Source organism: Lichenostomus cassidix, chromosome 25, assembly GCF_008360975.1.
Source record: "Lichenostomus cassidix isolate B80296 chromosome 25, HeHo_3.0, whole genome shotgun sequence".
In the NCBI taxonomy this organism is placed as follows: Eukaryota; Metazoa; Chordata; class Aves; order Passeriformes; family Meliphagidae; genus Lichenostomus; species Lichenostomus cassidix.
Window position 1 is genome coordinate 2,788,080 of NC_139505.1, and position 14,554 is coordinate 2,802,633.

General features: G+C 39.8%; 1 protein-coding gene across 1 annotated transcript; it reads right to left on the reverse strand.

The window, feature by feature from the left end:
• Positions 1-242: 242 nt before the first annotated feature.
• Positions 243-1,211, reverse strand: LOC146427338 (uncharacterized). Its single transcript, XM_085082180.1, has one exon. It carries the CDS (start codon positions 1,209-1,211, stop codon positions 243-245), a length of 969 nt encoding a protein of 322 aa, XP_084938306.1.
• Positions 1,212-14,554: the final 13,343 nt, after the last annotated feature.

Here is a 14,554-nt window from a genome sequence, read left to right on the forward strand (position 1 = left end):
GAGGAATCACCCCAAACCTAGGGGAATTCACTTTATAGGATTAACATGGACACGATTTGGGGTAAAACCAGACTTGCGGGGTCGGAAATAGGACCAGAGCAGGGAACCATCCCCACCTCAGGAATCCACTTTTTGGGTTTAACATGGACACGATTTGGGGTAAAACCAGATTTGTGCTGTAGAAATAGGACCAGAGCAGGGAACCATCCCCACCTCCTGCCCCTTTCCCAATCCTCCCCTCCTCACCAGAGGCACCTGGAGGCGCAGCGGCTCTTCTTGCCGTGCGCCGAGCGCTTGCCTCCGGCCGCGGCCAGGCGGGACGGGCGCGGGGAGCTCCGCGGGAGCGCGCAGCGCGGCTTGCCGGCCAGCTGCGCCGAGCTCCGCGGGAGCGCGCAGAGCGGTTTGCTCGCCACCTGCGCCGAGCTCCGAGCCGCCTTGGTGGTCACCCCCGGCGCCACCTTGGTAGTCACCCCCGGGGCCACCTTGGTCACCTCCGGGGCCACTTTGGTCACCTCCGGGGCCACCCTGATCACCTCCGGCGCCACCTCGGCTGTCACCTCCCGGGGCTGGCGACCCTCGGGGCTGAGCTGGGCGGAGCAGCAGTCGCCACCCTCCTGGCCCGGGTAGCCCCGCGAGCAGCGGTGCTGAGCCAGCAGCTCCCGCAGGAAGCACGAGTGGCCCGCGGCGGCCTGCGGGGGACACTCGGTGACACCGCGGAGAGGCGGCGAGTAGCCGCCGCTCTGGGGACACTTGGCGACCTTGGGCGAGCGACACTGGCCACGACAGGAGGAGGAGGAGGAGCGCAGGGCGCACGGAGGGTAGCGCAGCTTGCGCGGCTCGGGGCAGCGCACCGCGCAGGGCGGGAGGCTCCTCGCCGCGCGCTTCTTGTCACCTCGGCGGCTCGCCGGTGTCGCCTCGGGCGCGGCGGTGGCCGCGGGGACGGGCAGCAGGCGCGCGGTGTCGCCGGGCTCGGGGCGCAGCAGGACGCACGGCTGCAGCAGCGACAGGCGGGTGGCACCCGGAGGGGACAGCGCGGCGCGGGGACAGCGCGGCGCGGGGCTCTTGGTGACGCTCAGGGGGTGGCAGGTGTTGGCCAAAGGCTGCAGGTGAGGCGGGAGAGGCTCCGGCAGGAATTTGGGGTGCGGCGGGACGGGCTGGGGCAGCAATTTGGGGTGCGGCGGGAGGAGGCAGCGCTGGCCGGGGCAGTGCATGGCGGAGGGAGGAGCTGGAGATGAGCGGAGAGGGGAAAAAAGGGAAAAAAAGGGAAAAAAAGGGAAAAAAAGGGGAAAAATTGGTTAAAATTGGTTTTTTTTTAAGGGGAGGAGCTGGAGATGAGCGGAGAGGGGGAAAAAGGGGAAAAAAAGGGAAAAAAAGGGGAAAAATTGGTTAAAATTGGTTTTTTTTAAGGTTGGTGGGGTTTGTTATAGGTGGGGTGGAAAGGGGAGGAGCTGGAGATGCGCGGAGAGGAGGAAAAAAAGGGGAAAAAAAGGGAAAAAAAGGGGAAAAATTGGTTAAAATTGGGGTTTTTTTTAAGGGGAGGAGCTGGAGATGAGCGGAGAGGAGGGGAAAAAAAGGGAAAAAAAGGGGAAAAAAGGGGAAAAATTGGTTAAAATTGTTTTTTTTGAGGTTGGTGGGGTTTGTTATAGGTGGGGTGGGAAGGGGAGGAGATGGAGATGAGCGGAGAGGAGGGAAAAAAGGGGGAAAAAGGGAAAAAAAGGGGAAAAATTGGTTAAAATAATATTTTTTTAAGCATGGTGGGGTTTGTTACAGGTTGGGCAGAAAGGGGAGGAGCTGGAGATGCGCGGAGAGGAGGAAAAAAAGGGAAAAATTGGTTAAAATTATTTTTTTTAAGGGGAGGAGCTGGAGATGAGCGGAGAGGAGGAAAAAAAGGGAAAAAAGGGGAAAAATTGGTTAAAATAATATTTTTTTAAGGTTGGTGTGGTTTTTTATATTTTGGGTGGAAAGGGGAAAACAAATCCCTGGTTAAAAATAATTAAAATTTGGGGTGTTTTCCAGCAATTTGGGCAGAAAGTGGAGAAAAAAAAACCCTAAATAGATGAATTTTAAGGTGATATATTTTCCAACAATTTGGGCAGAAAATGGAGAAAAAAAAACCCTAAATAAAAGAATTTTAAGGTGATATATTTTCCAGCAATTCGTGCAGAAAATGGAGGACAAAACCCCTAAATAAGGGAATTTTAAGGTGTATTTTCCAACAATTTGGGCAGAAAATGGAGAACAAAACCCCCAAATAGAAGAATTTTAAAGTCTATTTTCCAGCAATTTGGGCAGAAAATTAGAAAATATTAACAGAATTTTAAGTTGACATATTTCCCAACAATTCGGGCAGCAAATGGAGAACAAAACCCCAAAACAGAAAAATTTTAAAGTCTATTTTCCAACCATTTCCGAGCCCAAAACTGCCGGAAAATTTTGGGATAATTTGGTGATTCAGCAGCCAAACTCGCCCAACCAACTCGCCCAAACAACTCGCCCAACTCGCCCAACTCGCCCAGCTCAGCTCTGCTCTCCGCCCTGGGAAAAAATGCGGAAATTCAAATTTCTTCTCCTCCCCAAACCGGTTTGGGATTCCGCAGCTCCTCCCTGCCTCGGAAGGAAAGTTGGTTGGGCGAGTTTGTTGGGCGAGTTGGTTGGGCGAGTTTGGCTGCTGAATCACCAAATTATCCCAAATTTTCCGGCAGTTTTTGGGGCTCGGAAATGGTTGGAAAATACAATTTAAAATTCTTTTATTTAGGGGTTTTGTTCTCCACTTGCTGCCCGAATTGTTGGGAAATATGTCATCTTAAAATTCTTTTAATCTTTTCTAATTTTCTGCCCAAATTGTTGGAAAATAGACCTTAAAGGAAAACCCAAATTTCGGGTGTGGCTAGTGCGGGGATGGTGTGGCTAGTGAGGCTGTGGTGTGGCTAGTGAGGCTGTGGTGTGGCTAGTGAGGCTGTGGTGTGGCTAGTGAGGGGGTGATGTGGCTAGTGAGGCTGTGGTGTGGCTAGTGAGGCTGTGATGTGGCTAGTGAGGCTGTGATGTGGCTAGTGAGGCTGTGGTGTGGCTAGTGAGGCTGTGGTGTGGCTAGTGAGGGGGTGGTGTGGCTAGTGAGGGGGTGATGTGGCTAGTGAGGCTGTGCTGTGGCGAGTGAGGCTGTGGTGTGGCTAGTCAGGGGGTGGTGTGGCTAGTGAGGGGGTGGTGTGGCTAGTGAGGCTGTGGTGTGGCTAGTGAGGCTGTGGTGTGGCTAGTGAGGCTGTGGTGTGGCTAGTGAGGGGGTGGTGTGGCTAGTGAGGCTGTGGTGTGGCTAGTGAGGGGGTGGTGTGGCTAGTGAGGGGGTGGTGTGGCTAGTGAGGCTGTGGTGTGGCTAGTGAGGCTGTGGTGTGGCTAGTGAGGGGGTGGTGTGGCTAGTGAGGCTGTGATGTGGCTAGTGAGGCTGTGATGTGGCTAGTGAGGCTGTGGTGTGGCTAGTGAGCTCAGCGCGGGGCTTTTTTAGGGATTTAAGGGATTTTTTAGGGATTTTTTTAGGGATTTTTTTAGGGATTTTTTTTAGGGATTTTAGGGATTTTTTTAGGGATTTTTTTAGGGATTTTTAGGGATTTTTTAGGGGTTTTTTTAGGGATTTTAGGGATTTTTTAGGGATTTTTAAAGGATTTTTTTAGGGATTTTTAGGGATTTTTTTGGGATTTTTAAGGGATTTTTTAGGGATTTTTTTAGGGATTTTTTTTGGGATTTTTTTAGGGATTTTAGGGATTTTTTTAGGGATTTTTTAGGGATTTTGGGTGGTTTTTAATGGATTTTTTGGGATTTTTTTAGGGATTTTCGGGGATTTTTGTGGATTTTTGGGATTTTTTTAGGATTTTTGGGGATTTTTTAGGATTTTTGGGTGAGTTTTTGGGATTTTTTGGGGATTGGATTTTTATTGAATTTTTTTTAGGATTTGAGGGATTTTTTCGGGATTTTTTGGGATTTCTTTAGGATTTTGGGTTCCCAGCGGGATTTTTAGGGATTTTTTAGGATTTTTTTTAGGATTTTAGGATTTTAGGGGATTTTTTAGGATTTTTTTAGGGATTTTAGGGATTTTTTTAGAGATTTTTTTAAGAGATTTTTTAAGGGATTTTAGGGATTTTTTTTGGATTTTAGGGATTTTTTTAGGGATTTTTTAAGGGATTTTTAGGGATTTTTTAAAGGATTTTAGGGATTTTTTTTTTTTTAGGGATTTTTTTAGGGATTTTTTAAGGGATTTTAGGGATTTTTTTTAGGGATTTTAGGGATTTTTTTTAGGGATTTTTTAAAGGGATTTTTTTGGGATTTAAGGGATTTTTAAGGGATTTTTTGGGGGATTTTTTTGGGGATTTTAGGGATTTTTTTAGGGATTTTAGGGATTTTTTAAGGGATTTTTTTAGGGATTTTTTTAAGGGATTTTAGGGATTTTTTTTTTAGGGATTTTAGGGATTTTGGGGAATCCCAAGTTTCAAACAGGATTATTTCCAACACCAAATTTCTCAGACCAAAACTCATTTCCATCCAACATTATTTGGAGAAAAAAAGCACTAAATTCACCAACCCTAAAAAAAATTAAAATTTATATTTTCTGATCACCTTAATCCAAATTATCTCAGAATAAAAGGTTGAAATTTAAATAAAAGTTCACATTTAAATCAAGGTTTAAATTAAAGATTTAAATTAAAGGTTTACATTTAAATTAAAGATTTAAATTAAAGGTTTACATTTCAATAAAGGTTTAAATTAAAGATTTAAATTAAAGATTTTAATTGAAGGTTTAAATTTAAACAAAGGTTTAAATTAAAGATTTAAATTAAAGATTTTAATTAAAGGTTTACATTTAAACAAAGGTTTTAATTAAAGATTTTTAATTAAAGGTTTACATTGAAACAAAGGTTTAAATTAAAGATTTTAATTAAAGATTTTAATTAAAGGTTTACATTTAAATAAAGGTTTTAATTAAAGATTTACATTTAAATAAAGGTTTAAATTAAATATTTACATTTAAATAAAGGTTTAAATCAAAGATTTAAATTAAATATTTACATTTAAATAAAGGTTTAAATCAAAGATTTAAATTAAAGGTTTACATTTAAATCAAGGTTTAAATTAAAGATTTTAATTAAAGATTTGAATTAAAATTTCAACTCCCCAACTCCCACCTGAGGATCCTCCGGAAAGCTCATTTTCAGCGCTAATTATCACTAATTAATTCTGATCCAATCCCAGCCAGGCGGGATGAACAAAGGCAGCGATTGTTGCAACTTCCGCAGCTCATTAAAATCATTCAGCTGAATTTGGGGAATTCTTGAGCTTCACACTGGTTTGGGGATTTCAGGAGGAGTTTTCAGGAATTGGGGAGTTTCTGCTCCATTTGTGTTTCTTTCTTTTCCAGTTTTATTTCTTTCTCATTTTTTTTTCTGTCCCGTTTTTCTTTCTTTCCCAATTTTCTTTCACTATTTTTCTTCCCCATTTATTTTTCTTCCCCATTTATTTTTCTTTCCCATTTTTCTTTCTTTCTCATTTTTATTTCTTTCCCATTTTTGTTCCCCATTTTTCTTCTCAATTTTCTCTCTTTCCCAATTTTCTTTCTTTGCCAATTTTTCTTCCCCATTTTCCTTCCCATTTTTCTCTCCCATTTTTCTTCCCTGTTTTTCTTTCTTTCCCAATTTTTCTTCCCCATTTTTCCCTCTTCCTCATTTATTTTTCTTCCCCATTTTTATTTCTTCTCCATTTTTCTTTCACCATTTTTCTTTCCCATTTTTCTTTCCTTCCCTATTTCCTTCCCAATTTTTCTCTCTTTCCCATTTTCTTTCTTTCTTTCTTTCTTTCCCAATTTTTCTTCCCCATTTTTATTTCTTCCCCATTTATTTTTCTTTCCCATTTTTTTTCTTTCCCATTTTTCTTTCTTTCCCATTTTTATTTCTTCTCCATTTTTCTTTCATCATTTTTCTTTCCCATTTTCCTTCCCCATTTTCTTTCTTTCCCATTTTTCTTCCCAATTTTTCTTCTCAATTTTCTCTCTTTCCCAATTTTTCTTTCTTTGCCAATTTTTCTTCCTCATTTTTCTTCTCCATTTTTCTTCCCAATTTTTCTTTCCCATTTTTCTTTCTTTCCCATTTTTATTTCTTCTCCATTTTTCTTTCTTTCCAATTTTCTTTCCCATTTTTCTCTCTTCTCCATTTTTCTTTCACCATTTTTCTTCCCTATTTTTCTTTCCCAATTTTCTATCTTTCCCATTTTTCTTTCTTTCTTTCCCATTTTTCTTTCTTTGTCATTTTTATTTCTTTCCCATTTTTCTTTCTTTGTCATTTTTATTTCTTTCCCATTTTTCTTTCTTTCCCAATTTTCTTTCTTTCCCATTTTTCTTCCCAATTTTTCTTCTCAATTTTCTTTCTTTCTCATTTTTCTTTCTTTGCCAATTTTTCTTCCCCATTTATTTTTCTTCCCCATTTTTCTTTCTTTCCCATTTTCCTTTCCCCATTTTTCTTTCTTTCCCAATTTTCTTTCTTTCCCAGTTTTCTTTCTCTCCCATTTTTCTTTCCCATTTTTCTTCCCATTTTTCTCTCTTTCCCATTTTTCTTTCTTTCCCAATTTTTCTTCCCCTTTTTCTTTCTTTCTTCCCCATTTTTCTTTCCCAATTTTTCTTTCCAACTTTTCTCCTTTCCCAATTTTCTTTTTTTTCCCATTTTTCTCTTCCCCATTTTTCTTTCCTATTTTTCTTTCCCATTTTTCTCCTTCCCACTTTTCATTCTTCGCTATTTTTCTTCCTTCCCCATTTTTCTATCTTTCCCAGTTTTCTTTCCCATTTTTTCCCCATTTTTATTTCTTCTCCATTTTTCTTTCCCAATTTTTCTTTCCCACTTTCCTTTCCCACTTTTCATTCTTCCCCATTTTTCTTTCTTTCTTTCCTTCCCAATTTTCTTTCTTTCTTCCCTATTTTTCTTCCCCATTTTTTTCTTTCCCATTTTTTTCTTTCCTTCCCATTTTTCTTCTCCATTTTCCTATCTTCCCCTTTTCTCTTTCTTTCCCATTTTTACTTCTTCTCCATTTTTCTTTCGTCATTTTTCTTTCCCATATTTCTTTCCTTCCCATTTTCCTTCCCAATTTTTCTTCCCCATTTTTCTCTCAAATTTTTATTTCTTTGCCTATTTTTCTTCTCCATTTTTCTTTCTTTCTTCCCCATTTTTCTCTCCCCATTTTACTTTCCCATTTTTATTTCTTTCCCAATTTTCTTTCTTTCCCAGTTTTCTTTCTCTCCCATTTTTCTTCCCCATTTTTCTTCCCTGTTTTTCTTTCTTTCCCAGTTTTCTTCTCAATTTTTCTTTCCCACTTTTCATTCTTCCCCATTTTTCTCTCTTCCATTTTTCTTTCTTTCTCATTTCTCTTTCTTTGCCAATTTTTCTTCTCCATTTTTCTTTCTTTCTTTCCCATTTTTTTCTTTCTTTCCCAATTTTCTTTCCCAATTTTCTTTCCCAATTTTCCTTCCCCATTTCTCTTTCTTTCCCAATTCTTTCTTTCTTTCTTTCTTTCTTTGCCAATTTTTCTTCTCCATTTTTCCATCTTTCCCAATTTTCTCTTTCCCATTTTTCTTTCTTTCCCATTTTTCTCCCCCATATTTCTTCCCCATTTTCCTTCCCATTTTTCTTCCCCACTTTTCTTTCTTCCCCATTTTTCTTCTCCGTTTTTCTTTCCCAATTTTTCTTCCCTATTTTTCTTTCTCCCCCATTTTCCTTTCTTCCCCAAATTCCTTCCCCATTCTCCTTCAACACACCCAGAAAACCCAAAAGGACAAACAAACAACCCCAAAAATCCAGTGACAAAACCCCAAAAATCCCACAACAAACCCCCAAAAATCCCATTACAAACCCCAAAAATCCCATTACAAACCCCAAAATTCCCAGAATTCCCCCAGAAATCCCAAAATTCCCCCAAATTCTGGGAGCTGGGACTCACCCAGGTCATGAGGGAGCAGAAGGGGAGGAGTGGCAGGGCAGGGAGGGAAGGTTGAGCTTTTATAGGGTCAGAGATGCCCTGAGGAATTGGGGCGCAGCTTTGGGGTTTGGCTGAAGCTCTAATTGCAGCCCAAAGCCTGCCGAGCCACGTGCGGCTGGAAATCCTACAGAGCCCGAGCCCAAATCCCAAATCCTGATCCTAAATCCTGATCCCAAATCCTAAATCCTGAGTCCAAATCCTAAATCCTGATCCTAAATCCTAAATCCTGAGCCCAAATCCCACAGATCCTAAATCCTACAGAGCCTGAGCCCAAATCCTAAATCCTGATCCTAAATCCTACAGATCCTGATGATCCCAAATCCTAAATCCTGAGCCCAAATCCTAAATCCTGATCCCAAATCCCACAGATCCTGAGCCCAAATCCTAAATCCTGATCCCAAATCCTACAGATCCCAATCCCAAATCCTACAGATCCTGAGCCCAAATCCTGATCCTAAATCCTGAGCCCAAATCCTACAGATCCTGAGCCCAAATCCTAAATCCTGATCCCAAATCCTGATCCTAAATCCTGATCCTAAATCCGGATCCCAAATCCTGATCCCAAATCCTACAGATCCTGAGCCCAAATCCTAAATCCTGATCCTAAATCCTACAGATCCCCATCCCAAATCCTAAATCCTGATCCTAAATCCTGATCCCAAATCCTACAGATCCTGAGCCCAAATCCTAAATCCTGAGCCCAAATCCTAAATCCTGATCCTAAATCCTAAATCCTGATCCTAAATCCTACAGAGCCTGAGCCCAAATCCTAAATCCTGATCCTAAATCCTGATCCTAAATCCTGATCCCAAATCCTACAGAGCCTGAGCCCAAATACTAAATCCTGATCCTAAATCCTAAATCCTGATCCTAAATCTTACAGATCCTGAGCCCAAATCCTAAATCCTGAGCCCAAATCCTACAGATCCCCATCCCAAATCCTAAATCCTGATCCTAAATCCTGCAGATCCTGATCCCAAATCCTAAATCCTGAGCCCAAATCCTAAATCCTGAGCCCAAATCCTAAATCCTGAGCCCAAATCCTAAATCCTGATCCCAAATCCTACAGATCCCCATCCCAAATCCTAAATCCTGATCCTAAATCCTACAGATCCTGAGCCCAAATCCTGATCCCAAATCCCAAATCCTGATCCCAAATCCTACAGATCCCGAGCCCAAATCCTACAGATCCTGAGCCCAAATCCTGATCCCAAATCCTAAATCCTGATCCCAAATCCCAAATCCTGATCCCAAATCCTACAGATCCTGAGCCCAAATCCTGATCCCAAATCCCACAGATCCTGAGCCCAAATCCTAAATCCTGAGCCCAAATCCTACAGATCCTGAGCCCAAATCCTAAATCCTGATCCCAAATCCCACAGATCCCAATCCCAAATCCTACAGATCCTGAGCCCAAATCCTAAATCCTGATCATAAATCCTACAGATCCTGATCCCAAATCCTGGTCCCAAATCCTACAGATCCTGAGCCCAAATCCTAAATCCTGATCCCAAATCCTAAATCCTGAGCCCAAATCCCGCAGATCCTGAGCCCAAATCCTACAGATCCTGAGCCCAAAATCCTACAGATCCTGATCCCAAATCCTGATCCCAAATCCTAAATCCTGAGCCCAAATCCTGATCCTAAATCCTGATCCCAAATCCTACAGATCCTGAGCCCAAATCCCACAGATCCCAATCCCAAATCCTGATCCCAAATCCTGCAGATCCTGAGCCCAAATCCTAAATCCTGAGCCCAAATCCTGATCCCAAATCCTGAGCCCAAATCCTGAGCCCAAACCCCACAGATCCCAATCCCAAATCCTGGAATGTGGGAAGGAAAACAATGGGAAATGGGGAATTGTGCCTGTTGTGGGGTTGTGGGGGAAATGGGTTTTCATCCTGTAAAAATCCTATAAAAATCACGCCAAAAATAAAAAAAAAATCCCAAAAAATCCCACAAAAATTAAAAATTTTTATCTTTTTAAAATTAAAAATTGGAATTTATTTTTTTCCAATAATTTACTATTGGAATATTTTTTTGGTTCCTGATTTTATATTTTTTAAATTAAAAACTGGAATTTATTTTTTTCCAATATTTTACTGAAGTATTGGGATTTTTTGGGTTCAGAATTTTTTTTTTTAATTAAAAATTGGAATTAATTTTTTTCCAATAATGGAACATTGGAATATTTGAATATTTGAATATTAGAATAGTGGAATATTGGAATATTGGAATAATGGAATATTGGAAAATTGGAATATTTGGATGTTTTAATATTGGAGAATTTGAAAATTGAAATATTGGAATATTGGAATATTTGAATACTGAAATATTGGAATTTTGGAAGATTTGAATGTCTGAATATTGGAACATTTGAATATTGGAATTTTGGAATTTCGGAATATTTGAATGTCTCAATATTGGAATATTGGAATATTGGAATATTGGAATATTGGAATATTGGAATATTGGAATGTCTGAATATTGGAATATTTGAATATTGGAATTTTGGAATTTTGGAATTTCGGAATATTTGAATGTCTGAATATTGGAATATTTGCATTTTGGAAAATTGGAATTTTGGAATATTTGAATATCATAATATTTGAATATTGGAATATTTGAACACCGAAACATTGGAATATTTTACTATTGGAATTTTGGAATATTTGAATATCGGAATATTGGAATATTTGAACAATGAAATATTGGAATATTTATACATTTTAACGCCTGAATTTCGGAATATTTGAATGTCTGAATATTGGAACATTTGAATATTGGAGTATTTGAATACTGAAATATTGGAATATTTGAATATTGGAAAATTGGAATTTTGGAATATTTGAATATTTGAATATTGGAATATTTGTGTTTTGGAAAATTGGAAAATTGGAATTTTGGAATATTTGAATGTCTGAATATTGGAATATTTGAATATTGGAGTATTTGAATACTGAAATATTGGAATTTTGGAATATTTGAATATCGGAATATTTGAATGTCTGAATATTGGAATATTTGTATACTGAAATATTGGAATATTGGAATTTCAGAATATTTGAATGTCTGAATATTGGAATATTTGAATATTGGAATTTTGGAATTTTGGAATTTCGGAATATTTGAATGTCTGAATATAGGAATATTTGCATTTTGGAAAATTGGAATTTTGGAATATTTGAATGTCTGAATATTGGAATATTTGAACAATGAAAAATCAGAATATTTCTATATTTTAACACCTGAATTTCGGAATATTTGTCACTCTGAGCTCCCAACCCCAACCCACAACCCGAATTTCCTGTCCCACTCCTTCCTCCCCGCGAAACCCCAAAGGCTTTTTCCTCCACTTCCCTCTAATTCCCGCGGGAAATCCCAGGAATTTCCAGGTCAACCTCCCCAGGCAGGAAAAATCCCAAATCCCACCTGGAATTCCTCTCACCTTTATGGATTTTTTACGGAACAACAACAAATTTCTCAACTCTGAATTTCCCTGACCTGGAAATTTGGGGAATAAATTTCGGGAGTTAATCCGGGATTTTCTTGGCTCTGCGGATGAAATTCCTGAGGAATTTTGGGATCAAGGAGCTGCTAATTCCCAGGATGATCCCAGCGTGACCTGGCGTCGGAAGGGCCTTAATTAGGGCGGGAAAAAAAAGGTTTTAATTAGCGTGAAAACGGCTTTAATGAAGGTTTGGGGAAAGCTTTCATCTCCCGGAGGTTCCTGGGAGAGTCGCGAGGTGATTGTTGCCAATTAGGAACTGGGGAAACTGAGGCACGGCTGAGTCAGGGCTGGGGTTGGGCATGGGGCTGAGCCCAAATCCCTGTGATCCCAAATCCCTGTGACCCCAAATCCCTGTGACCCCAAATCCCTGTGATCCTAAATCCCTGTGACCCCAAAATCCATTTGGATCCCAAATCCCTGTGACCCCAAATCCCTGTGACCCCAAATTCCTGTGACCCCAAATCCCTGTGACCCCAAAATCCCTGTGACCCCAAAATCCCTTTGGATCCCAAATCCCTGTGACCCCAAATCCCTGTGATCCCAAATCCCTGTGACCCCAAAATCCCTTTGGATCCCAAAATCCCTGTGACCCCAAATCCCTGTGACCCCATATCCCACTGATCCCAAATCCCTGTGACCCCAAATCCCTGTGACCCCAAATCCCTGTGATCCAAAATCCCTGTGACCCCAAATCCCTGTGACCCCAAATCCCTGTGACCCCAAATCCCTTTGGATCCCAAATCCCTGTGACCCCAAAATTCCCTTTGGATCCCAAAATCCCTGTGATCTCAAATCTCTGTGACCCCAAATCCCTGTGATCCCAAATCCCTGTGACCCCAAAAATCCCTGTGACTCCAAATCCCTGTGACCCCAAAATCCCTGTGATCCCAAAAACCCTTTGGATCCCAAATCCCTGTGACCCCAAATCCCTGTGATCCCAAAATCCCTTTGGATCCCAAAATCCCTGTGACCCCAAATCCCTGTGATCCCAAATCCCTGTGATCCCAAATCCCTTTGGATCCCAAATCCCTGTGACCCCAAAATCCCTGTGACTCCAAACCCCTGTGACCCCAAAAATCCCTGTGACCCCAAATCCCTGTGACCCCAAAAACCCCTTTGGGTTTTCTGGAAGATTCCGCAGGAAAAGCCGCGAAGCCAAGCGGAGGTGGGAAAATTGGGAAAATTGGGAAAATTGGGGAAAATTGGGGGAAATTTGGGGAAAATGGGATTGGCCACAGCCCCGACCCCAAATCCCTGTGACCCCAAAAATCCCTTTGGATCCCAAAATCCCTTTGGATTTTCCGGAAGATTCCGCGGGAAAAGCCGCGAAGCCAAGCGGAGGTGGGGAAAATTGGGAAAATTGGGGAAAATTGGGAAAAATTGGGGAAAAATGGGAAAAATTGGGAAAATTTGGGGGAAAATTGGGGAAAATTTGGGGAAAATTGGGAAAAATTGGGAAAATTGGGGAAAAATTGGGGAAATTGGGGAAAAATTGGGGAAAAATGGGGAAAAATGGGGAAAAATTGGGGAAAATTGGGGAAAATTTGGGGGAAAATGGAATTGGCCACAGCCCTGACCCCAAATCCCTGTGACCCCAAATCCCTGTGACCCCAAATTTGGATAAAATTTTGATTTTGGAAGATCCGGGGAAAAGCGGAAGAAGTGGAGGTGGGGAAAATTGGGAAAATTGGGGAAAATTGGGGAATTTCATACCCAGCCAGGATTTCACCAGATTTTGTAAATAAATATTTTATATTAAATAAATATTTTATATTAAATAAACATTTCATGTTCAATATTTATTTCATATCCAGCTAGGATTTCACCAGATTTGGTAAATAAATATTTTATATTAAATAAATATTTTATATTAAATAAATATTTTATATTAAATAAATATTTCATGTTCAATATTTATTTCATATCCAGCTAGGATTTCACCAGATTTGGTAAATAAATATTTGGTATTAAATAAATATTTCATATTAAATAAATATTTTATATTAAATAAATATTTCATATTAAACAAATATTTCATGCTCAATATTTATTTCATATGAAATAAATATTTCATATTCAATATTTATTTCATATCCAGCCAGGATTTCACCAGATTTGGTAAATAAATATTTAGTATGAAATGGATATTTAATATTAAATAAATGTTTTGTATGAAATAGATATTTCATATTAAATAAACCTCTCATATAAAATAAACAAACAACTATTTCATTTTCAATAAATACAGAATGTTCATTAAATATTTCTTTAAAAAAATGAAATAAAACCACCAAGAGGCAGAAAGCCAAGATTTGAATCCGAGAAATGTTTATTTCAGTTCATATCGACGTGAAATATTCATATATTTATATAAATAAAATTCGTTTTCAATGCACTTATTTCATTAATCACCTTCATAATCAAACATTTATAAAATAATTCAGAGTTGTTTGGAGGATTTGGGGATTTTCCTCCCTGGGAATGTTCCAGAACCATCCCTGGATTTGGGAATCTCAACCTGGATTTGGGATTTGGGAATCCCAAAAATTCGGAGGGAATTTTTTCCCATTTCCTTCGGAAATTCACCAAATTTGGCTCCTGAGTCCAAAACTGGACATTCTGGAAAATTCCGAGTCCAAAACTGGACATTCTGGAAAATTCCGAGTCCAAAACTGGATGTTCTGGAAAATTCCGAGTCCAAAACTGGACCTTCTGGAAAATTCCGAGTCCAAAACTGGACTTTCTGGAAAATTCCGAGTCCAAAACTGGACCTTCTGGAAAATTCCGAGTCCAAAACTGGACCTTCTGGAAAATTCCGAGTCTTGTGGATCCCAAAAAAACTGGAATTTCGGATGGTAATTCCAGGAATAAAGCTGGAGATGGGATTTGGAGGTTTGGATTTTCCAGACCTTCCTATTCCTTTTTTTATTATTATTAATTATTTATTATTATTATTATTATTATTATTATTATTATTATTATTATTGAGTTAAAATCAAGATTTCTTGGAATTCAACGGGAATTCAACTCCATCCCCCAAAA